General features: G+C 40.0%; 2 protein-coding genes across 3 annotated transcripts in view; both read left to right on the top strand.

Moving 5' to 3' along the window:
* The window catches only part of BRWD1 (bromodomain and WD repeat domain containing 1), a 43,848-nt gene extending 26,086 nt beyond the window's left edge, over positions 1 to 17,762 (top strand). The window contains exons 29-41 of one of the 2 annotated variants that reach the window (XM_053933183.1): positions 1,556 to 1,617; positions 2,385 to 2,540; positions 3,126 to 3,246; positions 4,564 to 4,689; positions 5,230 to 5,305; positions 5,789 to 5,833; positions 5,940 to 6,086; positions 6,819 to 6,971; positions 7,244 to 7,413; positions 8,781 to 9,016; positions 9,796 to 9,987; positions 10,461 to 11,438; positions 14,044 to 17,762. In XM_053933183.1, coding sequence (XP_053789158.1) covers positions 1,556 to 1,617; positions 2,385 to 2,540; positions 3,126 to 3,246; positions 4,564 to 4,689; positions 5,230 to 5,305; positions 5,789 to 5,833; positions 5,940 to 6,086; positions 6,819 to 6,971; positions 7,244 to 7,413; positions 8,781 to 9,016; positions 9,796 to 9,987; positions 10,461 to 11,438; positions 14,044 to 15,179 — 3,598 coding nt within the window. In that variant the 3' untranslated portion in view covers positions 15,180 to 17,762. Of the gene's footprint in view, positions 1 to 1,555; positions 1,618 to 2,384; positions 2,541 to 3,125; positions 3,247 to 4,563; positions 4,690 to 5,229; positions 5,306 to 5,788; positions 5,834 to 5,939; positions 6,087 to 6,818; positions 6,972 to 7,243; positions 7,414 to 8,738; positions 9,017 to 9,795; positions 9,988 to 10,460; positions 11,439 to 14,043 lie in introns of both variants that reach the window. The other variant, XM_053933175.1, reaches the window with a different exon arrangement.
* Positions 17,763 to 18,685: 923 nt separating this feature from the next.
* PSMG1 (proteasome assembly chaperone 1) lies at positions 18,686 to 26,737 on the top strand. Its single transcript, XM_053933194.1, has 7 exons — positions 18,686 to 18,844; positions 19,080 to 19,162; positions 20,363 to 20,514; positions 20,866 to 20,928; positions 22,943 to 23,141; positions 24,061 to 24,197; positions 25,252 to 26,737. Exons 1-7 carry the CDS (start codon positions 18,723 to 18,725, stop codon positions 25,324 to 25,326), a joined length of 831 nt encoding a protein of 276 aa, XP_053789169.1. The 5' UTR covers positions 18,686 to 18,722; the 3' UTR covers positions 25,327 to 26,737.
* Positions 26,738 to 27,055: the final 318 nt, after the last annotated feature.

Genomic DNA, 27,055 nt, shown 5'->3' with positions numbered 1-27,055 from the left:
AGTACTTTATTCTTCCTGGCCTCACAAACAGCTTTTCTAGAGCAGAATCCTAAGAAAGGTGTATGAAAATACCTGGAGTGTTTGGCAGCTCTGTTTAGGTTTTGTGACTTAGCTGGGTCTGTTGCTCTTTTTGTCACACTTACTTCAGTTTATCACTGTTACTATTGTATGGAAAATAAATGAATTTAAGATAATTTTCAAATTTTTTGTTATTTTATTGTCAAGACAATAATAGGTGTTTGTGTAGAAGCAACTTGATTTAATATGAAGTTGCATTACCTTGGATGAGTGAACTTAAGCAGAACTAAGTGGGGCTTAAGCTGTACTAAACTCTTGATAAAGAGCTGACATGCAAAATTATGAATTAATATATCCATTTGTGAATATAATTTGTGAAGTATTGTACAATAACCGGAGAGGATAACTGAACAGATCAACCTTTAGGACTCTCAGTTCATAAAAATCAAACAGACTGAGTGATCCAAGTTTTTCCAAGGCATTGGGGAATCCAAAACAGTGGAGAGCTGCTCTTGCCAGAGCACAGGTTCAGTTATAAAATACTCTGAGCATGATCATTGCAGTTTCCAGTTGGTTTGAAATAAATGCACAGGAGGCATTAGACCAAATATCTGAGTTTATTAAGGCATCAGAAGTAGACCTAGGAATTTGGAGAACTCTGACAGGAAACTGCTGGCAAAGCTCTGGAGGGAAATGGGTGAACTGCAGTCTGATCTATTGGTTTCTGGTATGTGCTTATAATAAAAGATAAAAATGGGGGCATAAGGATTAACCCAGCTGTAGGAAAGATCCAGCACTCCTGCATCAGTGAGGTGTGAAGCTGATCCAGTCAGACATTCCTTACCTTGGAAATAGCAAAATTCATTGGTATTTTATGTATTTTTAAAAACATGTAAAGATCTGCCCAAATGTGGTGGGATTTGGAGAGATCTCAGAATGATGTTCACACTTCATAGTTCAGTATCAGAGTGAATATCCAGATCTATCAAGAGTACTTGTGTTGCTTTTGCTTTGTCTTGGACCTTAATTAACTTCAGTTCTTCATTTTATATTTATTCTCTTCTTTCTCTTAATGCCCTCTGCTTCATAAATGGAAGTGCTAATGTATGAAATGTCTCACTTCCTGTCCTTCCTTAATCCACGGAATTGCACAACTTCTGTTGTGATCAGCAAAAAAAAAAAAATCTCCTGTGTTTTTTCTCAAATTTTCCGCTTGATGTTATCTCACTTTTCCAAACGTTCAGCTTATTTTTCTTCATCTTCTTGATACAGGCTTTGTAAATTGATTTATGTATTGGGTAAGTTGCATGCAGCCAAAATCAGGAGCACAATTTTAATCTGAAATTGATCAGGAAGAATGTTTCCTGTTTGCTGATTGCCTTTGTTGCTGTACATGTTTATACAGTGTATTTTGTCAATACCTACAAATAGCTGTCATTTAAATGTCCTTATAGCTGAGATTTAAATATGCTTGGAGTGAACACTTCTGAGTCAAGGTAACTTTAAATTTATTTTTTTTTTTAACTTGGTGAATCAGATGGGACAATGGTGAAATTGAAAAGCTGAGCCCATGGGACATGGAACCAGTCCCTGATAATGGTAGGTAGAAACCCTTTAATAAAACAGCTTGATGTGCTTCTCCCCCTTTCCAGTGCCTTTGTTTCATGCAGGAAACATGTGGACCTGAGGTGATTCCTGTCTTAAAGACAGTCTTGATTCAGATTTAGTGAAGTAATTTGAATATACCTTTTTTTTTTTTCCTTTTGCATCTTCCAGAGCAATTTTGAAAAAAAATACTTCAAATGTGTAGCTCTGACTTATAGAATAAAACCTACTACTTCCAAATAGCAGGTTTCAAAAAACATCTCAGGTTTCAAACTATGAATTTGTTGTAGTATACTGTAATACAAGGGGGTGTAAGAAGAATATAAAAAAAAAAAAATCCAGTCAGCAAACTCATACTGCACATAGTTTAGAACCAACAATTTATAAAGTTTGCTGGTCAAATCTAGATTATCTGTAAATAAAAGAGTGGAATTTGTGGTTTGTCTTAATATTTCACTTTTCCAGTACTTGTCAGTACGAACTGGGAGGGGGGAGGAAAGTTTGGGAGATACTGAGGAAGTAGTTACTGAATAAGCTGTCAGAAAGGTAATAAATTTAATTCAAAACTGCAGAAAAACAGAATTTTAAACATTTTTTTGTTAGTATCCATTTTGTATAATTTTTTTCCCCACAGCCTTAGCATTAAACTCTATTTCAAGGCAAGAATTTTTTTGTCAGTTGCAAGCATACAATTATTTAATAACTGTGAGTGCTCAACAATTTATCTTGTTCTCACTCCTTGCCCAATTTGCTCTCTGTAGTTGATCAGCCTGAAGAATTAGGAGCAAGTGTCTCTGTGACTCTGGAAGAGGTGGAGAAGCTGCTGTACAAACCCCAGGAGGGGGAGTGGGGGATGAAGTCCCGTGATGAGGCCTGTGAACGGATTATCCGTGGGATTGATCAGCTCATGACTCTTGGTGAGTGTGAGCTGAGCTTCAGGTGCTTTTCTCCTGATGGTACATTTAGAAACAGCCTGGAATATCCATGGCATCCTTGAAAAATTCCCTGTGATAAAGTACTTTAGTGAGCAAATGTTTTTCTGTGCAGTTCTTTGTGTTTGTACTGAGACCTCTATGATTTTATACACCATTGGTTTTATAACACCCAGCTCAGTTGTCATGGACCTGCAGGCTTTGAAATAGAATCCCAGAATGGTTTGAGTTGGGAGGGACCTGGAAACCAGTCCAGTTCTGTCATGGGCAGGGGCACCTTCCACTGTCCCAGGCTGCTCCATGCTCCTGGCCTTGGGCACTGCCAGGGATCCAGGGGCAGCCACAGCTGCTCTGGGCACCCCCAGCCCCTGCCCACCCTGCCAGGGAACAATTCCTAATTCCCAATCTCCCATCCAGCCCTGCCCTCTGGCAGTGGGAGCTATTCCCTGGGTCCTGTCCCTCCTGCCCTTGGAAATCGTCTCTGCCTTTCCTGTCACCTCCTTCAGGCACTGGAAGGCCAAAAATGAGGTGAAACAGTTAAATGTTGCTGTTCTTGCTGTTTTTAACCAGACATCTCAGCAGCTTTTGCTGGCCCAGTGGACCTGTGCACGTACCCCAAGTACTGCACGGTGATCGCGTACCCCACGGACCTCAACACCATCCGCACCCGCCTGGCCAACAGGTTCTACAGGTCAGTGCTGCAGGGAGACTCACCTGGGGACTCTCTTCAGAGTTAAAATAAACCCTGACATCCTTTCTTTGAGAAATTCACTGTTTGAAATCACCAAATACTATAAAACTCTCCTTGAAGTTGCTTCAGTGCTGATGACAATTCAGATTTTTAAGTGCTGTCCTTGAGTTAACTTTGACCTTCAAGAAAGTTAAGCTCTTGCTATTTTCAGAAATGAGCTTAAATACAAGAGGTGAAATGTTAAATATAAACAGCAGCATTTTAAATGATAAAAACTTAAAGAAGAGATAGAGGGAAAAGTGTAATGATGACAGAGCTCTGGTTTGCTGGATGTGCTGGTCAGCCATAGCTTGAAAATAAATTTTAACTGTATTCTTCATCTGAAGCTGCATTCAGTGTGTCTGCAAATACAGTGAAGAGACATGAACATTGATTTTCCTTCTGTATGAGATGGAAAAATTGTTTTGGGAAATAATTGGAAGTTCTGTAGGTGAAGAACTGCAGACTTGGGGTATCTCTGCTTCACAGGTATAAGGAATTGGAAAAATGAGTTGTAAAAATGAGTTGAAATTACAGAGTTGTGGCAGCTTATTTCTATCAAGTTATAATTTCAATTTGTAGCAATTTCTCAAATCTGTCATTTTACAGGGGGCACTGTTTTCAGTGGTCAGTAGACCTCAAAGCAAGGTCTTTAAGGGAGAACAGAAAGGGACATCATAGCTGGGATTCTTTAAAAATTTAATTGAACAAAGGTCTTGTCACTCCTTTTTAACTGCTTCTGCTTTGTATTTATTAATTAAAAGTTCCTCAGATATGACTCAACCTGTGCTCCATTTCTCAGGGCTTTGTAACAAGCAGCTTCTGATATTTCCAGAAGAAATGTGATAATTTAGAGTAGTGATTAAATTATATTCTTTCCCCTCCTTTTGAATAAGTCAAATGTAAGCTTTTTAAAAATGCTTGTGTTTTTAAAGATTCCAGGAAATCCCCAGTCCTTGAGATGATTTCAGTGATGTTTTATGATTTAGGGATAACAAATGCTAGTGCTTACTTGGCCAGCTGAATTAACTGAGTTTATATCACAAACTGTCTCAGGATGAATTGGCAATAATGAGTTAGGAAATGAGTGGTGAAAGATAGACATTGTTGGTTTTGCTTTCTTGGGTTGTCTCTGTGAAGGAAAAGTTTGAGACTGCCCTAAAGAGACATAGAACAGGACATCTAAATCTAGTATAGAGAGAAAATTACAGGGATATAATTTTTGCTGGGTTTAAGCTTTTCTTTGGTATTAAAGGTGCAATATTTTCTAATTTGAAGGAGAATTTCAGCATTAGTTTGGGAAGTCAGATACATTGAAAGCAATGCCAGAACCTTCAATGAGCCTGGGAGTGCAATTGCCAGAGCTGCAAAAAAAATCACCACCCAGCTCTTAAAGTTCATCAAGTAAGTGGCATTTTAATCTAAATAATGCTTGAATCCTGGTGCTTTTGAACAGTGGAATGTAAAAACAGCTCAGTATCCCTTTGTGGTGAGCCCTGCTTTGACTCTTCCAGTGCACTGGAAGGCCAGCTGTCTAATTCTGAGTGTTACCTTGAATACTGAAATGTTTAGCTTAGAGGCATTTTACCTTTTCCCCTGGTGTTACAGTCCCAGAATGTCACTTGAGATTGAGTATGTTAAGTAGCTCAGCCTGTAAAATGTGACTTCTCTGCTGTCCTGTGTAGAAGTTCCTGTTGTAGCTTGTCTGACTTAATTGAAAGGTTAAAATAAACTGAGAGGTTTATTTTGAAATGAGTGTGGGCAGCCTTCCTGTGGCTGGGCAGGCCCCTTCAAATCCCTAATCCTGATTTTTATATTCCATTTAATACTCAGTTACTGTCTTCCCTTTTATATGGAGCTCTTGGTTGTGGCTGAGTTTAATTTAGGAAGCAACAACAGCTCTGCTTTTGATATTCCAATAACAGAGATTTCATTGCATTGCAGTGACCAGGACTGTACAAATATTTTTGAATTATGTAGCACAACAGATGATGAACAAGATTGTCATGACGCTGATCTGGTAAGTTGGGTTTTTTGTGGAAAATTCCAGTAATCTATGGTGGTAAGAAAATACCAGCAACCACCAAGTATTGTTGGTAAAATTACTGAGTTATGTACATAGGTAATATGAACATGGTATATATTAGGAATTTTTATTAATGTTTTATGTCATTTATTATCAGTGAATTGCATTACTGGTATTATTTAGTCACTGAAGTTCAAAGCTGTTGAGTAACTTCTAATTGCAATTTCTGATGGTGGTTTTTCCTTTTCTCAAACCACTGAAGATTCCAGACTCCAGCTCTTGTCCTTATCTAGGATATTGCTTTCCAAGTCTCACAGATGCTGTGTTGTATTTTTTATGCTCATCTTCTGTTTTACTGAAAGAATTAAGAAAGAAAACTTAATTTTACCACAGTCTCAAATCTAATGACACTTTCAGCCTCCATCACCTATTTTTTCCCTACATCACTTTTAAGATAATTGATTTTATTTTGTGCAGGATGATGAAAAATGTGTTCCAAGAACATCATACAGAAGAAGAAAAGTGAGTTGGCCAATCTTTACCTTATAACCCAAATCAGGTTGAGTTTTTTTTTTTTGCTGTATTCCAGTAATGCTTTTCCTTTTTTTATTTTTTTTTTTCCTTCAAGGGACGGGGCTTAAAAAAAGGGAGAAACCTGAAAAGTAGCTATGATGAAAACTGTTGGAAGAAGCAGTGCATGGAACTGGTGAATTTAATTTTCCAGTGTGAGGATTCTGAACCTTTCAGGCAGCCAGTTGATTTGGATCAATATCCTGTAAGTTGTACTTGATAACCTTAATTGATTCTTTTTTTCTTGCTGTCTTACTGTTCCTTATCTTGTAAGGAAATTATTTTAGAAAAATCTGTATTTTCTTAATTAAAACGAGTTTCTTGAAGGTCTAAAATGTGTTTACTGAGCCTGAGGTATGAATTTGATTTTTTCCCCTCTCTTTTAGCTGTTCATGGTAATCTTACTACCCTCATAGTCTCTTTTGTTCTCTAAAAACCCAATAAACTTAATTTAATTTAAATTTAATTTAAATTTGAACTTAATTTTAAAAAAACTTCTTTACAGCACATAACTTCTCCTGGTGACTCCACATTTTGAGTTTGAGTCTCACTTTAGGGTTTAAAAACATCTTGAGATTCTCTAAAAAAAAAAAAAAAAAAAAAACAAAAACGGGAGAGAAAGGAAGATTGAGGTGTTTAGATGGGGTTTGATTTGGGGTTTTTTGTGTGGTTGTTGTGTTATGGAGCTTTTTTTGGCTGTTTTTTTATACCAGATCTGTTGTTTCTCACAGTAAAATTCATGGGATAATGAAAAAGGAGATTTCACATCAAACTGTCTCAGCAAAAGTGTTGCTTTCTGCTGTGGTGCTTCTCTTTCCACTGCTGCTGAAGATAATTTGTGTAATTTTAGCTACTTCTAAATGAGAAATAAAATTGAAAAGTGGTTTTTTTCCCTTACACTTTCACAGAAATCTTCGTTTCCTATGTTTTTTTATAGGATTACAGACATATTATAGACACTCCTATGGATTTTGGTACAGTGAAGGAAACTCTGGAAGCTGGGAATTATGACACTCCAATGGAACTTTGCAAAGATATCAGACTGATATTCAGTAATGCAAAATCTTATACTCCAAACAAAAAGTCAAAGGTAGCTGTTACTTTCTGGGGGTTTGTGAATGTCTTAATTAAATAAATCCTTATTTTGCAGTTTGTTTATCAGTACTTTTGATAAAGTTGCTGGTTGGGTAGATAGTGGGGAGAAATAAGACAAAACTATTTAATATGTTCATTTCCTGTTTATTTGGTGTTACACAGGAGTGCCTGTGCTTTTCTATTGCTTTTCTGTGCAGTTTTTGATATTACAAATACTAGTTTTGGAACAAAGGCTCTGTTTTTAATAGAAACCACTCCCTTACCCAGATTTACAGTATGACCTTGAGATTGTCAGCACTGTTTGAAGAGAAAATCCGAAGAATTGTTTCAGATTTCAAAAATGGGCAGAAACAGAATGAGAAGCTACGGAGAAACCAGAGGTACACGAGAAGGTTTAATAATCAAAGCTCAGTGCAGCAGCCCACCAAAATGCTCAGGTAATCAAATTATGGAGGTATAAAGATCTGTCTCAGCTGACTGACACTCATATTCACTCTCACATTTAGTCTGTGAAGAGGGGAACAACTGGTTTTTAAATGATTTGTAACCCCAGTGAGCTTTTTAATAATTTTCATGCAGTAGGAAAAATATGTTAAAAAACAGGGGCTTTTTTATAGTATAAAACTGAGAAATACAAGGAGACAAAAGAGTAAAAAAGGTTGGGTTTTTCTTTAATATTTGAATCAGAAAATCAATGTTTAACTAAAATTATGAGGAATGAAACAAAGATTTACTTGCTGGATATTTTGCAAAGATGAAAATCTGCATAAATTATGTATTTTGTTACATACAGAATACAGTCAGTCCTATGGAATTTCTAGAAATTGTCACTTGCTGTAGCATTCAGTTGGGAGGCAGATTTGCCTTTTCTCTTTTGAAGGCAGACAGGTTTTTAACACAATTGCTATTTGGCATAATTAACTCCTGTTCTTAATTTGCATGTGGGACAAAATACAAAAGCTAAATGTGGTAAATCTCTGAAACTGAGCTTTTCCCTTCTGCTGCTGTCCAGTCTTCATTCTCTGGCAGGAAAAGGGTAGGAGTAAGAGTTTTAATTAAAAAAAAAAAAATCTAATTTCTAATTTTATACTTTAAAATAACCACCCACCAGGATAGGCAGAAATTCTTTTGAATCTCATTTGTGCTCAAATCTGGAGAATTGTGTGTGACTGTTCAGAGAGGCACAGCGGAAGTGAGGTTTGGGATAACAGAAATTACACACTTTGTGCACCTGGATGAATGTCTGAAAACCTGCACTGTAAGAAAAAACTGACAAAACAGTTCTGTAAGTGAAAATAATGGACTGAGCAGGATGGCAGGTAGCACTCAGGCATGTGGAGTTAAGGAAGGATCAAATTAGTGAAGTTTTCTTTATTTTAAACAGTAAGGTTCCATCTTCTGTGTGTTGGGAACTCAGTTTATTGTGGAATAATGTTTGCCTGGATAGCATTTAGTTGGAGGCTCATGTGCAACCAGCCTGGTTGAGGCTGGGAATCCAACAGGAATTGAGGCTGCTGCTGCAGTGAAAATAAGAGAACATGAATTTTCTGGAGGACATCCACCATTAAATTCTGTTTCTCAGGGCAGAGTAAGATTCTCTCCTCTTGTATGACTGCCCTAGGAGTGCAGACTGTTATTTAAGTGAAAGTTTATTGTTGCCAAGTTAAAATTGTCCCACACCACATTAGTTCATAAAACCCTCCCAGGAATACAAAATCATATTAAATGTTGTTAAAATACATCCTTGCCTTCTCTCTCCTAGTTTTACAACCTCTGTTGCTTTTACTACTTTCACTCTCACTAGAAATCTGAAGCAGAAACCACTGAAGTCTCAGGCCAAACTCGAATCTGAGCAGGAAGATGCTTTTCCTCAGCCTACCTCAAGCAGAGCCGCCTGTGTCACAAGCCATAAACCCAGCACTGGCTCCTACAACCAGAGTTCCTCGGGAGAATCATCAGATTTTGCCTGCCTGGCATCCTTTGAGAGGAATGGGAAGGCCAGATCCACACCCCTGACTAATTGTTCTGCTTTATCATCAGGTCAGAATTTAGAATTGCTGCAGTTTGCACTCACAGTTGTTAAACAAGCTTTGTGTTTTTAGCACTGATTTTTTTTTTTTTTTACATAATGTTTAGGGGTTTTTTGTGATGGACAGTTTTATGTTTTACTAGATTTTGGACACTTACATTATTTACAGTGAATGTTATAAAAAGATTTGTGTACTGTATATAATTTTTGGCTTTGAAATACAGTAAATTTACTTTCATAAATGAAGAAATCTGTCAACAGGAAAGCACAAAATATTTGATAATTGATACTATATAAAATACAGGTTGTATGCCCTTATATGTGTGTATATATAGATGTTATATAAAAGTTCTTATCCACAATTAGCAAATGACAGAAGATCCCTGGGACTTTAAAGCTTTCCTGTCTTCTCCCCCTACACCTCACCTTGACAAAAATTCAGCTTATTTCAAAGAATAAGAATGCAAATTCTGGTAAAATCTGTTTGAAAATATTCTGTGTTTTAGGGTTTTTTTTAAACATGCTTTTCACTTAAATCTGGTGTTTGAAAAGAGCTGTTTTATTTTAATTGAAACTTAAGTACAGGTTAAAGAAGCTTCCTGTCACTGAACACTATGAATATGGATTTTGTTGAGGTATCAGTTTGATTCCTGTAAGACGTTCAGGCACGAGAATGCATTTTAAGATAATGTGAGAAAATTCTGAAGATTCCAGGATCAGCAAAATGTAACTCTTAACTGGAAGCTGTTTAGAATTCTAACTGCCAATTGCTTATTTTTTTTTTTAACAGAGAGTGAAATAGAAGGTTCTGGGGTTTCTTCATCTACTTCCTCTTCATCTTCACCCTCCTCAAGCAGCTCAGAAGACAGCAAAGGCTGTTCTGGGGCTCCTGTGTCCTCCCCTCCCCTGCACAACGGGGTGTGCAGGAGGAACAGCAGTCGCAGGCTGACTCGGAACCGAGCTGCTCAGAGGAAACAGACAGGTGGGGTGCCAGGAGTCTCTTGTGAACAGCAAAAGTCCAAATTGTTATATTTATATTTATAAAAATTTTTATAAATATTTATAAAAATACTATTTATATTTATAAAAATAACTTGAGTGGAGTTAGTATTTTTTTTAATCGTTGTATGTGTAAGATACTAATTTTTTTATTGGTGCTAATTTTGAAGCTCTCAGATACTACATTTAACTTTTTAAAATATTTTTTCACAACTAGAGGAAGAGGGCAGAAACCAAGAGCTTGGTGAGAGGGAATGACTTTGCAACATATCTTAAGAAAAAAGCAGCAGTCTATATGAACACAGAATTAATCTGAAATTTATGACAGCAAAAGCACCTGACTCTCACTAGGAATATATTTCATGCATGTCTGTGGGTTGAACCTGTCCCAGTTTTGACAAGACTTCACAGCTGCTATTTCATATTTAAGATACTAATCCCTGCTTTCCTTTACAGGAACACTTCTTCAGGAGAACGGCAATACAAGGAAAACAGTCAGGAAGAAGTTATATGGAAGTGACTCTGAAAATACTTCAGCAGTGACATCCGAGTCCCTCAGCAACAGCAAGGGCAGGCACAGGAAAACCCCACGCAGGAGTGCTGCTGTGGCTGCCAACAAGCTGAGGCTGATGAGTGACGTGGAGGAAGAGGTGTCGAGCTCGGAAAGCATCGGGATCTGCAGGAACAGGAAGCTGCCGCACCGGAACGCCTCGGCCGCCGCCAGGAGAATGCTGCTGGAGGGGTCCGAGGATGAGGCAGGCCTGAAGTCTGAGAGTGACAAAGAAATAGAAGAGCAGCTCACCAAGAGGAAAACTCTTTCTCAGACTGCCTGCTCTGCTCCACGAAGGAAATTTGTCAGTGAATCTGAGAATGGAAGCTCGGATTCCGAGCCCGACACGCAGAGCAAGCAGAAGAGCTGGCAGAGCAACGGGCACAAACAGCTCCGGGGCCCTGTCTGCTCTGTGTCTCCCAAAGTGAAAAGTCCCGCCTTAGACTTTTCAGAGGAGGACTCCAAAAGCCATAATTCCGAGGATGGGAGCAGCCAAAAGGTTTCTGACCAGTCAATACCTGCACATCACAAGCCTGCAGTGAGCAATTCTGAGGATGAGGCGGACTCTGAGTCGGACAGGTGGAATGGCAGGAAAGTCTCTGGGCTGCAGCTGTCTCCTCCTTTAAAAAAAGCAAAAGTCTTGAGTGATTTAGAGGACACAGCAGAATCTGAAGCAGAAGCCAGAGAGGAGGAGAAGAGTTTTGTGTGGGAGAGCTTGGTGCCCACTAGGATTGTGAGGAATTCCAAATCCAGAGCTGCTTCCAGCTTCCGTCGCTCTTCTGATTCAGACTCGGAGAGTGATTCCAACAACAGCAATTACTGTGAAACTTCTGCAAAAGCAAAGATGAGGAAGAGGAAAGGAAAAACAAAAATAGTTAGAAAAGGTAACATTTTTCAAGTTAATTTCTCTATTTCTCATTACTGAATAGATGACAGAGGAAATCTCCAAGAGAGCAGAGTGTTCTCTCTTTGTCCAGCTCCTTGTTTTGAGGGTTTCTGTAACCCAAACCCTCTGGTTTGCAGTTCCGTTACTTTGCCTTAATTTACTGTTAGGATTTTCTGTGCTACAGCAGATTTACAGCTGTTAGTTTCAGTTTGAAGTAACTTTATTGATAGTTTTCCAAAATGAATTTGATGGAAGGGTGTTTAAATTATTCTCACATCCATGGTGTGCAACAGAACCTGAAACTTGCGTTGATGTTGAGATTTTATTTTGTCAATGATGTGTAGAATCCTTAACACAGACAGGCACTTGGCAGAACTAAGATTTATATTCCACTTGTTTCAGAAAGTGAACCTCTTTCATTTTTAGGTTTTATTCTGTAATTTTATCATCACTCAGATCTTTGTGTGGTGGCTGATTATGATTTAGGGAGGTGGTTTGGTTTGGGGTTTTTTTTTTTTTAAGCTTATGAGAGTGATGATGATGTTTATTAAACCAAGTCATGTACATTGTGCCTTCATATAATCAGGGAATTGACCTTGATTTGGAATGTAAAGACTGTTCAGATGGTGTTTGGTGCAATCCTTCCAAACCTGTCAATATGCTTTAAGAATCTTAAGGAAATGATTGTTTTTTTAAATAATTACTGTTAAGATGACTCTGTCTTGACAGTTTTCCACAAGGAATAGTTACTTGATTTGTCCCAAGATCTTATATTTAATACATATATAGGGGCATACTTGTAGAGTTCCTATTTTTCAAATAAATATGTATTTTTTATATATATATAACTGTAACTATATATATGTATGTACACTTAACCAGCTAAGCAACTTATGTGGAAGCTTTGCTTTGGTTATTTTTCGTATATATATAATATAAATATCACATAATCTATTTTGATACGTAAAACAGTCTGTATGTAGTTCTGTAATGTATATTATGTTATATATAATATATATTATAGGTATGTAGTGTTCAGCATGGGATTTTATATATCAGAAAAGACTGAAAGCAAAGTTTTCAGATAAATTGTGCCAATACCTTGTGGGCTGTAGTGCCCCCTGCAGCTGAGCTGGTTGGAGCTAAGGCTGGATTTTCCTGCCCAGTATCCCAGGTTTGGAGTTTGGCCTGAACTCCAGGACACCCTGATGAACCAGACCTTCACATCTTTGTGGTTTTTAAAAGCTCTTCCAGTTTCTGAGGGAATTTATTGTAATGCTCCCTCTTTTTGCCTTTGCCACCTGGTTGTAGCTTTGCAGCTTTTATCTCTGGATGTTCAGTGGGGAATTTCAATACATTTTATTATAGATTTGTTCCAAATTTAAGGTCTTATATACAAAGTATAATTTTAATCTTCTGGCAGTGTTGCAGGAAGGCTGGACTTCTTCATTCTTTAGTCCTGTATTCCAGCTACTTGGAGGACAGTAATATTTGTATACAACAATTGTATAATATCTTATACAATAATATTGTATAAGATAAGATCTAACTCTTCTTTTGTTTAGTCTGTGGATTAATTCACCTTTCATACAGCATTTTGCAGTGTGCAGCAGAAATATGTTGTGCTTTGGCCATAAAAATCACACAGTACAACTACTACAAGTAGTAATATGATAAAATGATGCATAATATTCATGTGTCATTTCTGGAAGCTCATAACAAAGAAAGGAAATTAATTTTCCTTTGAAAACTTAAAAATTGGAATATACTGGAGTAGTACATAAAAATATCTACATTTAAATAAGGACCAGATTTTGTATGTGAAGAAATTGTTAATATTGGTACTCAAGTTGGACATTTGAATTTATGCTTCATAATTTTCCCCTCTGTTTGTATTTTTAAATTTACTTCAAGAACTTTTGATTTTTTTTATTCATATGTATGGATTGTCTTATTTAGAATGGAAACACTGATCTTCATAGTATATGATTCACACATGGAATATTTGTTTTAAAACACAGCATAAGAAAGTTCTGTATTAATTTTAAAAACACTGAATGGAAGATTCACTGTTAGCAGCAATGTGAGTGTTAAAGTCACTAAGGAGCTGAAGGGTTTCAGTGTTCTCCACCTGAAACCATCTGAAATTGAAATTTGAAATCCACATGAAATTTGCGTCCACATGAAATATTATAGTTACTTTTTTAGGATAAAAGGTCTAAAATGTGTAATTAACATTGCAAGTTTTATTCTAGTAAGAAAAATACCACTTATAATGATACAAGTGTTACTAATATAACAGCATTTGTTTGGTAAGTGAGGGAATTTGTAATTTCTCAGCTAAATAACAGAGTGATGCTAAAGAAGGCTCTCCTGAGACTGTCAAAAGGTTTCAAAGTGACCATCTCATGAGTTAAAAGTATCCCTGGGATACTGCTGATATTTTTAGTAAAGACTTGAGATAAATTGCACTTAACAGTTGAAATCAAAATATAATTCAATATTTGTGTATTTCATTAAAGGTGGCAGCGTTTGGGCATAATAAACTAATAACTTCAGGAATGTAAGACATTCAAAAGAACTTTTTCATCTTCCTTTTGTAGAGCAAACGTCAGAGGAGGCTGGCCAGAGTGGCAAAGTGCTGCGGAGCAGGACGTGCATCATCAACTACAAGAAACACATCAGGGTGTCCACTGTGGGGGAGAAGAAGAACCCCCGCAGGTGTGCCACGCTGGCAGCCAGCAAGATCAAGATAATGAGCGATGCCAAGGAGGAATTATCCAGCTCAGAAAGTGTTTACCCAGTCAGGAAGAACCGCAAGCAGCTCCAGGGCAGCGTGTCCTCAGCCTGCAGGAAGAAGCTGTTCAACAGCTTGGAGGTGGAGGCTTGTTCCAAGTCTGAAAATGAGAGTGAGCAGGTTTCTGGCAGGAAAAAACCTTCCTGCCCTGAGTCTTCTGTTTCTAAAAGGAAATACATTATTGAGTCTGAGAATGAGAGGACTGACTCGGAGACAGAGACTCAGAAGCAGAGTGATAACCACACGCAGCCACACAAACCCCTCTGTGCTGCAGCTTTGAGTAATTTTGACTACGACTCCTCAGAGGAGAACTCCACAAACCACAGGGTAAAAAATGGGGGAAACTGGGGAATTTCTAGGCAGGCAGCTGCAGCCCACAACCATTGTACGAGTAACTCTGAAGAGGAAGTTGATTCTGACTTAGCTAAACTTGAAACTAAAAATACCAGAGTAGCAGCAAATAAAAAACCCAGAGCTTCTTTCAAGAGATTAAAACGGGTGGATGACTTCAAGGAAACAACAAAATCTGAAATGGGGGGGAAACAAGAGGAGAAAAGCTCTGTCTCCAAGGATGTGGAAGCACCCAGGACTGCAGGAAGCTCCAAAGCCAACTTGACCTGTTTCTCCTCGGACTCTGGAACCGACAGCACCATCTGCAGCGACGCCACGGAAACCAGGAAGCGCAAGAGGAAATCAAAACCCGGCAGGAAAGAAACCTTCACCCAGGACTCCCTGAAGCCTTTCAGGAGGCCGCAGCGCAGGAAAAGGCGGAAAGGCAGCCAGGAGCAGGACTCGGAGGAGGTGGAGTTCGGCGAGTGCCGGCGGGCGCAGCGGCGCTCCAAGATCCGCACGCGCAACGGCGGCCGGCGCACCGTGCGCTACGACGACGGCGGCGACGACGACGACGACAGAGCCCTCGAGGACGCCGGCTGCGAAACGTAACCTTAATGAAAGGATAGCCAGCCCATCTCTTTTATTTTTTTTTTTCTTTTTTTCTTTTTTTTCTTTTTTTTTTTTTAATGGTAATAGCACTAGAACTCCTGATGGGTGCTGGCTGTTCTTTGTCCTACATTTCAGGGAATATATTTATATTTTTCTATGAAAAAGTTATGAATGTGATTAGATGATGACTTTCTCCTTTTTCATATTTTGACTTGCACTTGCCTGCCCATGTAGCAGCATTTAGCACAGATGCCAAAATGTGCCTCATTATAGGGGCAATTTTTTGTCTTTACTGGTATTTTATTACATATAAACAAGAGTTAAGAAATGTTAAAACACTGCAAACAGGTTAATAGCAGTATGTTGAGTATTATTGTTATGGGTGCTGCAATGAAATACTACCTAGGTCATGCAACATTCAAGAACAGATTTCAAACATCTCTAATGCTGTATGAAATCATCTACAATAGTAACAGGCTTCTAAATAATAGTACACACTCGAAAAACCTGGTGGATGCAAGCATTGCTTCCAGAGAGGAATGGAAAGGCTGATAACTTCACAGCTTGATTCAGTGCAGGTGTTCAGTGTTCTGAGCTTGCATTGCTGAGAAGCAGTGACCAGTGAAGAAGTTGATTTGCCAGTTCCAGAGGCTTTGGTGAACAGAGGGTTCTGCTGACAGGTAGTACATCATTAATGTGACTTCTATACTGTAAACTTTTAAGATTATGAAATGCAGGTGAACTCTTGGGCCTAAAGGGTTTTTGTGTGTTTTCTTTATAAAATAGAAAAACAAAAAAAAAAAAACCCACTTGTTCTGTTTTCTTTATGCGTGGAAAGCTTGAGGTGCAGGATTCCGACATTCCAGACCTATTTTGCTACGTTTCTGTCGTCTCTCCATATTTAAAGTGTTTGAATGTTGGATTTCCCATTGATTAAACCTTACCAGTTTCTGAGCATTGCAGTATATCTCCTGTTTTCACAATGTTTGAGGTGGCTCTCGTTGACAAAAAAGAAAATTTCTCCAGGAAAATACGTGGAAGTCCCTGGTTGAAGACGTATCAACAACAAAAACACACAGCAGCTCTGAATTCTGAGTTTTCCCTGGAACTGTGCTGGTGGGAGCCCCACGATGGCTGCCCCCAGCCCAACACCAGGGAATCTCTGCTCCTTCCCCACTCCAGCATTCCTCCTCTTCTCTGCAGCTTCCCTTTCTCACACTATGGAAAACTTGGTCCTCCCCGATGTCATCATTCAATAGAAGATGTGACAGAGTAGCAGAGTTATCCAAACCTAGCTCATGTGAAGTGAAATAGTAAGTTTGGGAATTGAGTTGGATTGGTAGTGGGATCCAGAAGGGTTTGGGAGGTAAAAAAATTAGTGCAGCTGCACAGTCGTGGTGAATAATGACAGAACTCCTTGTACAAATGGAAATGCATCATGGAAAAGGGAGCTGGCATCAGTGAGAGCAACTTCTCCAACACCCTCACTGACACTGTCTGCTTTTACCATCACTTTTGCTATCCCAGATGTTACCTCAGCAAAGAGAAATACTTTTTTTTTTTTTTTTTTTTTTTTCCCTTCCTTAAAACTTCCATGTAAAGTCCAAAAATAATTTAAATGGTTCTTGCCCCAGGAAGTTTTATTTAGAGCATAGTCTTCAATAGGATGCAGCAGAATTTTGTAAATTCAAGATAAATGTTTATCTGGATTATTTGGTTTCTAAAATACAAACACAGTTGTGTTTAGTGATAAAACTTGATGGTGGTTTTGTGTTTTCTTTGAAGAGCAAACTTTGTTCTAAGGTAGTAAGTCCACTATTTTTTTCTATTTTCTATTTTTAAACTTTATTGTTTAGCAGCTGTTTCTTCTCAGTGTTCTCTGGAGTACAACTACTCAAATTTGGGAATAACCGAACTGAACATCAGAGTTTTTATTAATTTTCAGTTTGAACAGCTAAAATTGGGCTGGTAGGTTTGAATTTCTAATCTAGGTTTAGATTTACAAAGCTGGTTTTCTTTCAGGGGCTGTATTCTGTCACTGCACACACAGGTTCATGATCCCTGAAAGCTGGGGGAGGTTCTGGCCTTTGGAGCTGCAGATCCCAGAGGGAGTCACTGCCTTAGGGATCCTGACACTTTTATTTTCTAGGCAAAGCATTTGCTGGTCTGTATTTCCTAATTTTATACACATCGTGGGAAGAGAAATTATTAAACTGGAAAGGTATTTTGAGTCTTCCACCCTTTAAGAGTTTATTTATTTTTAATTTATTAAAGGAGCATGGTGGCTCTTGTAGAACTGGCAGTCCTTTCACCTTCTTTAAGTGAGCATTTTAGGTTTGGTCTAGCTGTACTCAGGGACGTGAATTAGTAGACCTTTAAAAGTAGGATCTTTATTTAATGTGACTTTTGGGAGTTGTTTGGTTTGTTTCAGAGCAGGACCTGAGTCTGTGATGGTGATCAGGCAGCAGGAGCAGAGGGAAACGTTAAAGTGCAGGACAGAATCGTAAAGGAATCAAATTCTTTCATGTTATAGGCTTTGATGATGTACATGTGTTAGTGGACCAAAGTAAAGCTGTACATACACCTGGAATGTCAGCGTGCTCTTCTTTGGTTCAACCAGGCCAAGGGACAACCCCGTGGGGCTGGAAAGCTGGGAAAGGCCCTGGGGGTGCTGGTGCCAGGGGCTGGACACGAGCCCAGGGGTGCCCAGGGGGGCAAGAGGCCACTGGCAGCAGGGCTGGGTGAGGAATTGTGTGTCCAGCAGGAGCAGGGCAGGGATTGTCCCTCTGGGCTGGCTCTGAGAGGCCCCTCGAGGGCTGTGTCCAGTTCTGGTCCTGCAGGAGAGACCTGGAGGGGCTGGAGCGTGTCCAGGGCAGGGAAGGGAGCTGGGAAGGGGCTGGAGAATTCCTGAGGGAGCTGGGAAGGGGCTGAGCCTGGAGCAAAGGAGGCTCAGGGGGGACCTTGTGGCTCTGCACAGCTCCTGCCAGGAGGGGACAGCCGGGAAGTCGGGCTCTGCTCCCAGGGAACAGGGACAGGACGAAACGGCGTCGAGGTCAGGCAGGGGAGGTTTAAATGGGATATCTGGACGATTTTCTTCACTGAAAGGATGGTTAATCCTTGGAAGAGGTTGCCCAGGGACGTGGTGGAGTCACCATCTCTGCGAGCGCGGCTCCGGAGCGCTCGGCGGTGCTGAGGGCTCCCGGGGGGTGCTGAGGGCTCACAGGGGGTGCTGAGGGCTCTTAGCGGTGCTGAGGGCTCCCGGGGGATGCTGAGGGCTCACAGGGGGTGCTGAGGGCTCTTAGCGGTGCTGAGGGCTCCCGGGGGATGCTGAGGGCTCACAGGGGGTGCTGAGGGCTCTTAGCGGTGCTGAGGGCTCCCGGGGGATGCTGAGGGCTCACAGGGGGTGCTGAGGGCTCTTAGCGGTGCTGAGGGCTCCCGGGGGGTGCTGAGGGCTCACGGCGCTGCCGCCGCCTCTCCCCGCCCGGAGTCTCCCGCCCCTGTTGCGGCGCTGAGGGCGGGGCCGCGCAGGCGCGCTGGGCGGCCATGGCGACCTTCTTCGGGGAGGTGGTGGTGGCACCGTCCCGGGCCGGCCTGGACGAGGAGGAGGAGGCGCGGGAGGAGACGCCCGAGGACCGGGAGATACGCAGGGAGATCGAGAAGAAAAGGTACCGGCGGCGCAGGCTGGAGCTCAGGGAAAGGTTCTTCCCTCAGAGGGTGCTGGGCACTGCCCAGGCTCCCCAGGGAATGGGCACGGCCCCGAGGCTGCCAGAGCTCCAGGAGCCTTTGGACAGCGCTGCCCAGGGTGGGATTGCTGAGGGGTCTGTACAGGGCCAGGAGCTGGGTTTGGATGGTCCTTGTGGGTCCCTCCCAGCTCGGGCTGTTCTGTGGTTCTCTTCCCAGGGAGATCCAAGTCCTGTGGACCTGTGCCGAGCAGCCCTTGGTGTGCTCCAAGTTCGTCGTGGCCATCGGCAGGAACGCTGCGGGTGCGTGCAGAGCCAGAACTGCTGGGGTTTTTTTGGGAATAAATTTGAGGAGGCAGAAGGTGGGAGGGAGGTGTAAATGTGCCAGGACATTCCCTGCTCCAAGCCCCAGTGTCCAACCTGGCCTTGGGCACTGCCAGGGATCCAGGGGCAGCCACAGCTGCTCTGGGCACCCTGTGCCAGGGCCTGCCCACCCTCACAGGGAACAATCCCTCCCAAAATCCCATTTAACCCTCCCCTCTTTGAGTTGAGCTCATTCTCCCTTGTCCTGTCATCCCATTAGATTTTGAAAAATCTCTCTCTAGCTTTTATTAAGCCCCTCTATTTACTGAATGTGCAGCTCCTCATTTAGCAGCAGAGGTTAAACCTGGAGGCAGCTGAGTTGTCCAGAGAAAGCTGAAGTTGCTCTGTACACATAGAACACAGTTGTTGTTACAGCTGTTTACTTCTCGTGAAAATTAATGTATTTTCAGTTGAACAGGAAAAGCGAAGTGTGTTTTAGTTTGGGGTTTTAGTTAGGACAATCCCTCTTTTCCTTCACCTGGCTTTTGTTTGGTAAACTCTCTGTGACTGTTTATTAATTGGGAGAAGTTTTGATCTAATAGTACACAGAAGTCTTGCTTGCATTTAAGTGACGTTTACATGACACTTAGATTTTATCAAAGTTAACTTTACTAATTTGTTGGGTTTTGTTCAGGTTTTTCCTTGAAAAATACTAATAGATATTTTGTACCTGTCTTCTGTAGCTTTTGACAAGAATCTGATTTATGAACGTTTTTGCCACACTCTTGCCTCTGTTTTCTAGAATCAGTGTAACAGTTCTGCCTTGCTGCTTCAGTGATTTTTGGTTTTAATCTGCTGTATCTGCTATGTCAGAAAGTATCAGAGACTTAATATTTCACATCCCTAATTAATACTACAGAAATTGAAGTTGATTGTAATGCTGTAATTCCTAAGAACAAGTGATTTTTATGTTAGGGATCTGTATATGTTGAACAGCTCTTCATCTTTTTAAATTTGAGTATAGTGGGGCTGATCACATTGCTGATGTTTCTTAGATTTGGTCAGTAAATGTAAGTTGATAAAAATGAGTTATTCTTCCTTCAGGTTGCAAAGGAATAATCTAATTTAGTCCACCTATTTATTTGTAAAACAGAGGTTTTATTCTTTCTAAATTAACAGTATATTTTATGGGTTCTGCAGCTTTCCTGTCATCTTTTATCCTGGATTCTGTGTGCTGGGAAGTGGTTGGAGCTGTGAAGCTGTGGAATGAGTGGTGCAGAACATCCAGCACCACAAATGTCCTCCCCACAGACTCTTTCTGTTTGTTCTACAGATTGATTTCAGATCCTACAGTAAGTGACTTGAGCATTAATTCCTCTGTGGTTTGGCTTTCTGAATAAGAGAGCTTTCATCCAGCCCCAAACTAGGCACTGCAGGATCATGGATTGGCCTCATAAATGATCTGAAGGGTTAATTCTCACTAGAGCTGTGTGAAGTTCTGTGTGGAGCTCAGCACAGAGATGTCACAGCCTCCTGGCTTCACTGCATTTGTGAGCAAAAAATCCTCATTGAAACAGAGTTAAAGAAACCCAAAATAACTGAATAAGTTATTCTCTGCAGCCACATCATCCTTGCAGGTGATGATGAGCTGCTGATGTGCCTTTTAAACCACTTGCTTACACAAGTTTTTACTTTTTTTTTAGGTTTTATTGTGCCAGTGTAGTTGCTACGTGGCTGAGGATCAACAGTTCCAGTGGCTTGAGAAGGTAAACCTGGCAAGAAAATAAATGGAGTAATAAGATCCTAAGGGTGGGGATCTTCCTCTCTGATACTTTAAACAATGACAGTGTTAAATAAGTTTCCCCTGTGGTTTTCTTTTATTAAATATTCAAAAATAGATAAATTTACTCTCTGCAGGATCTGTGAAATCCCTTTCTAGATGCTGCCAGCTGTATCTGCTGTAACCTCCCAGCTGAGTGCAGTCACTCCTTTTGGACACTTTCAGTTTTGTTGGCCCTTAACCACTTCCCAAACCTTTTTCCTCCTTGCTTTTTATTTCCCATGGTTTATTTCAGCTGCATTTCACCTCTGGGAGAATTTTTCCTTGAAAAAACCAACAGCAATTTGTACAGCTGCCAAAGGATCACCAGTTGTGGAGCTCCTGGTGGATGGTGTCAGCTGCTGGGTGCGTTCTGTGCCTTTCCCAAGGGGGAGCTGGAGGGGAAGGTGCCTCCAAAGCAGCATTTGTCCCATTTGTTCCCAGATTTTTAACATTCCCAGGGCCTCACCCCAGCATCACCCACGTACAGGAGCACTGCTGGCTCACTGAAGTCTCTCCAAATATCATCATTTTGATTTTAATAAGATAAAGCCAGGGGCGAATGTTCCTTCTCTTGATTTTCCTGATGGATTTGGGTCACTGCTTTGCCTGGAGGAAGTGTGGCTTATCATTTTGTCTTGCTGTCTGTCTGCTCCCTCCCTGCCTGCCTTTAAATCTCTGCTGAGCTGATGGACCAGCAGGGATTCTAAAGCTGGGCTTAGAGATAAGTACAGCTTTGCTGGGGGCTCACGGCTCATTTGGAAATTTAAAAACCCTGAGACCTCAAATGTTTTGCTTTTGCTGTATTCCACATGTTCCTGCACTTCATTTAAAGTGGGATTGCAGAAGTAGGATGGCTGGGGGGTTGTTGTCTTCCCCAGTTGTTTGTGGAGATGTGTGATTTCCAGTGTGGGTGTTCCTGAACAGGAGGAGTGTGGTTGTACCAAGTCAGTGTTCCTGAGTATTTTTAGATTTTGTGGTTATTGGTATTTTTAAATGTGCAGCAGAAACAATGTGCTGGCAACCTTTTTGCTTTTAATGTGAGTTGCAGCCCTGTTCTGTGGCAATCTTTTTGCTTTTAATGTGAGTTACAGCCCTGTTCTGTGGCAATCTTTTTGCTTTTAATGTGAGTTACAGCCCTGTTCTGTGGCAATCTTTTTGCTTTTAATGTGAGTTACAGCCCTGTTCTGTGTGTAAATCCTGATTTACTGAGCATCTGCCATCTCCACAAGTCAGATCTTTTACATCTGGGTGTGTTCTCTGTGTAAGGGATCACTGACAAACCAGAACACACAGGTTGGAGTTTTGCAGACATTAATTCCAGCCAGTGTTCCCAACAAAGCAAGTAGAAAATATGTGAGCTTCTGAATATTTCAGTCAGATTTCTGTCACAGTGGTGACACAGTGATGGCACAGGCAGCGTCCCTCCTGGGATTGGTACACAATTGGTTTTGTACTTTGAAACTCTGTTCTTTGAATCTGAGAAAGAGAACCCTAAATTTTCTTTCTTCAATTCAACTTGAATAGAATTAAATAAAATCTCTGCATTTAAAATAACATCTCTTACAATATTGTGGGACATCCAGGGAGCACAATTTTCATTTCAAATATTAGGCAGCTCAGTGAACTGCTTGTTTTTATTTGGAATCCTTCTTCTTTCTACAATCACCATTAATTAAAGCAGTAAATCTTAGTATATTGAATAGAAAGTGCTGAAAACTTCTCCAGAAGATCACTAGGCTTGGTAAATATGTCAGCTGTTATTTTGGGTTTTTTTATCTCCATCTGAGGAGCAATGCCTGACAAATTTCTATCTGAAGGCTGTGATTCAGACTGGTTTTGGTCCTGCAAACCTGAGTTCAAGTGCCCTTTGCACTGAAATTGAAGTGAATCCTTGACGTTCCTCTGCTTTTATTGTGAGAAGATAACTTTTGCTGATGGATTTTTTTTTTTAATTTCAGGTTTTTGGCTCCATGCAGAAGAAAGACTTGCAAGTAACCATCCTTTCCACATGTCCTGTAGCTGATTATAAAACTCAGGAATCCACTCTGACACTTGTATCTCCATTCCTGAAAGCCTTGAAGACCAAAGAATTCCAGGAGCAGGTCTGCTGCTCGCTGCTGGAGCAGCCCAACATTGTGAGGGACCTTCCTGCTGCTGGTACTTTGCAATTTCAATTTTTTACAGGGCTGCTGGTGGCAACACAAAATTCCCCCTGAGGAGCATCCCACTGCAATTAGAATTTTTGTCTAATTGTGGGAATTGGCTGACAAGTCAGCTTTTTAAAAATTAATTACTGACAGATTCACATTGCTCTGGAAAATAGGGACAATTTTCCAAACCAGCCACAAATCATTTTAACAGTTACGTGTGGGACAGAAGTACTGGAAAATTCTTCAGTATAGCCTTACAAAGCATATTGTACAGTGGGATTTTTATGGGAATTTTACTTAGTAATTAAATAAGTTTTATTAGGAATTATTTTTATTTGAGCATCCAAAGTAAAAGCTCATAAAGTCCTTCCTGTATGTAACAGGTGAGGAAGCTTGCACAGCTCTACTGATCAGCCTCATGGAAAAGTTAGGTTCAGTTTTATGATGTAATTTAATAAAAACCTTGAGTTTTTCATTCTAGAATCCCTAATGGTAGCAGCATGACAAAAAGCTTATCTGGCAGGAGCTAAAAGTGGATGGTTTTCTCTTGTTCACATTCCTTTTTATTGTTTTTTTTGGTGGGTTTTTTTGAGGGGGGGAAGTTGTGTGGGTTTTTTGCTGATGTTGCTATTATTTTTATTTATTTTGTTATTTTTTAATTATTTATTATTTTTAATTTTTAAAATTTTTATTTATTTTTATGTATAGTTTCCAGGTAAGGTATGTGCCAGGAAGAAACACCTGCATTTAACTAATTTTTAGTTTTAACTAATTTTCCTTGTGTAGCTGGGGGATAAGGAATGGCTGCTCCAGCAGTCAGGATCCTGAACTGGTAATTAAACTCCCATGGGTTTAAAATTCTGATTTTCATAGACAGAACAGAGATTTTTTTTTTCTGCTGAGCTTTTCTTTTGACCTGTGTTCAGTTCTGAGTTACTGCCAGGTGTGGCAGATCCCTGCAGTGCTGTACCAGTGTTACACTGATGTCATCAAGCTGGACACCGTTACCATTGAAGCCTTCAAGCCTCTGCTCTCTTCTAAACTCCTGAAGAGTTTAGCCAAGGTATTCCATATTTATGGAAACTCCATATTTAAATTCCATATTTAAAATTTAATCTCGTGCATTCTGCAGGTTTTGTTCCCCTGTGAGGATTTCAACTGAAAATGCAGAAAAATACAGATTTTAATGACAGTGCTTTGAAACCTGCTCTGACATCTGTGTGGCTTAGAAAGAATGAATCTACAGCTTCCTTCAAAACTTCATTTTTAATTTTCAGGCTCTTATAATGGTGTGAATATATCAGGGATGGATTTCTTGTGCTTGCATAAGCTGCAGTTTCCTTTGGAGCTGCCTCATTTAAAACTTCTAAGCTTTTTGTTGTGTGTGGTTTTTTTTCTTTTTACATTTTATATTCGTATACCAGATGGCTCTGTTGAAGCTCTGTATCTGCCTCTCTTCTGGCATACAGGAAAGCTTCTTAAAATACCAATTTTGACCTATAACTTTTTTTTGGAGTTAAAAGACCACATTTCTGAAGAAATTTTTGCACTAATCCAGCCTGGCCTTGAACACTTCAGGGATGGGGCAGCCACAATTTCTCTGTGCCAGGGCCTCACCACCCTCACAGTAAATCCCATTGCTCCCATAAATTCCTAATGCAGCTCCTAAAATGAACGTTTTACTGTTTCTGAAATGTTTTGAATTGAATTTTAGTTGGTTGAAAACACTTTGAACCCAGATTTAAATGCTAAAGAGGTCTGTGTGTACTGTGGTGTTTATTTCACTTCTAAAATCAATTTTCAGTGCAGCTCATTCTGTTCTGCTGAGTAAGTCTGAGTAAGACATAAATATTTAAACTCTGAAGGAGTACAATGACAAATACAGAGACTCTTCCCCTCATATCCAAGCAAGGAGGAATGCAAGATCATAAATCCCATGTTCTTGCTGCAGTGCAGATTCCTGTGGATAACTTCATTCAGAAGACCTGAGTTTTGCTCCCAGTTAATATTTTAATAAAAGTGATGCTCAGAGTAATGAAAATGGGACCAGAGGCCAGTGGGGCTCTTGCTTTGTTCCCAGCACTGTGGGTGATGCTGATCTCTCTTCCTTTCCCCAGGATGCCTCTGAAAGCACAAAGATTTTGAAGAAGTTCCTGACAACCAGTGAAACTCACAATAATATCTACATCTGACAAGGACAGTTATGCTGCACTTTTGTAAACTCCACTTTCTTCTCTAGTGGACTTCTGGGATTTTTTTTTTCCTCTTAAAAGTAGAATAAATTCCAGTAAATTTTTACTTTCCCACTCATTTTTGTTGTTTTTAACTTCATCACTGCAAACACTCTTCTGCATGGCTTGGAAGATTTTCTTCTGGAGTGATTTTAGGAAAGATATCTTGGATATGAAAAGCAACTCCTTTTTCTCCTCCTGAAGGGATTGTCTTACCTAAAAGTATTCCTTTTATATTTCAAAGAGGAAAATGCAGATAAGGAATTCTGTCTGTACCTAACGAGACCTCTCCCTTTTTTACTTTATTTTGAGATCTGAAGGTTTTTCTAATATTTTATGTTCTTCAAAGATTTGTCTGTAGTCAGATGCGCTCTCTGTCCTTTTCCATCCACAGAGAATTTTGCTTATGTTTATTTATGGCTCCACATGCCCTTTTTAAGGTATATATTGATACAAAATGCAGTAATTAAAGTATGGTAAATGCCTTTGAAACTTGCTAGTGAAAAATAACCTCTCCTGCTCAAAGGGGCTGGCAGGACCACAGGCTGCTTCACCTGGATTTGCCAGGGCAGACTGATTTAATTCACTTTAAAACACCAAAATTTGGGCAGTGGTAGGAGTAATTAAAGATCTCTTAGAAGCAGAGCATGTGATTTTTAGAGGAAAGTAAAAGGTTTTAAAGTGTTTCAGAAAATTCTGTGGAAGTTGGTAACAATTTCAGCTGTTTATTTCAAGTATTAACTTGGATTGAGGTGCAGTTCTGAGTTGTAGTCTGTTTAATTTAATATTTTGTTTAAGAAAATGGTGTTAAAAGTATTCATTTGCTCCCAGGTAATTCTGTTCTCTGCTGGGTGCAACTTTGACTTACACTGGATGCTCAGTGGATATTTTTGAACAGTGTTTTCCTTCACAGAACTGTCACTGATTTAAATTTTCACTTCACATAATTACAGATGAGCAGATCTTGCCTAAAGTGGTGCTGGATTTTGAAACTGGATTTTGGAACAAATTCTGAAGCTTTGTTGGGGTTTTTCCCCCCATTCATGTCCATCTCTTTAATTCATAAATTGGTTTTATGTGTGATCTGAGCTGAGAATTCTGTTGTTTTGCAAGTTGGCAGCACCATTTTCTTACTTTTACGTGTTTGGTTCATAAATAAAGCAGATAACAAGAAATATCTTTAATAGTAAATTATGCAGACCCTTAGAGGAATTGTGAATGTATTTCTGGTATTGGTGTGGTCACCCAAGGCAGTTTGCAATGTTTCAAAACACTTACTATATTATATTTAAATCAGTTTTTACTACGTGGCTTTATGCTGAGGTGTGAGAATGCTCCTAAACACCTTTAATAAAAGTGGCAAACAAATCCATGGCAGCTTGGGAGATGAAATCAGACTGAAACCTGGTGTTCTGGCAGAATTCCTCAAGAATTCACTATTCTTGATTGAAAGTTCTTCATAGCAGGAAATGTTTAGGTAGGATGTAGTTGGGAAGTACTGTAGGGCAGTGAAATAAGAGATTTTAGTTTCAAATTCTGCCTTTTCCCATAATTTGATGTAGGAAGCAGCTCATATTCACCCCTTAAATATTTGGAAGCCTCAGAACTAATGATGAACTGTGTCTGTCATAAGATGTGAGTGTTGACTGAAGATGTTTTTCCATATTTGAATGTTTCTGCCTTTTTTATT

The sequence above is a fragment of the Vidua chalybeata genome, chromosome 2 (genome assembly GCF_026979565.1).
Source record: "Vidua chalybeata isolate OUT-0048 chromosome 2, bVidCha1 merged haplotype, whole genome shotgun sequence".
Classification (NCBI taxonomy): Eukaryota; Metazoa; Chordata; class Aves; order Passeriformes; family Viduidae; genus Vidua; species Vidua chalybeata.
This window is presented reverse-complemented; position numbering and strand designations above follow the sequence as displayed.

Coding starts and splice junctions, on each gene's coding strand:
- PSMG1 (XM_053933194.1), top strand. CDS start 18,723: ATGGCGACCTTCTTCGGGGAGGTGGTGGTGGCACCGTCCCGGGCCGGC. Junction 23,142..24,060: donor GAGGGACCTTCCTGCTGCTG/GTACTTTGCAAT, acceptor ACCTGTGTTCAG/TTCTGAGTTACTGCCAGGTG. Junction 24,198..25,251: donor TCCTGAAGAGTTTAGCCAAG/GTATTCCATATT, acceptor TCCTTTCCCCAG/GATGCCTCTGAAAGCACAAA.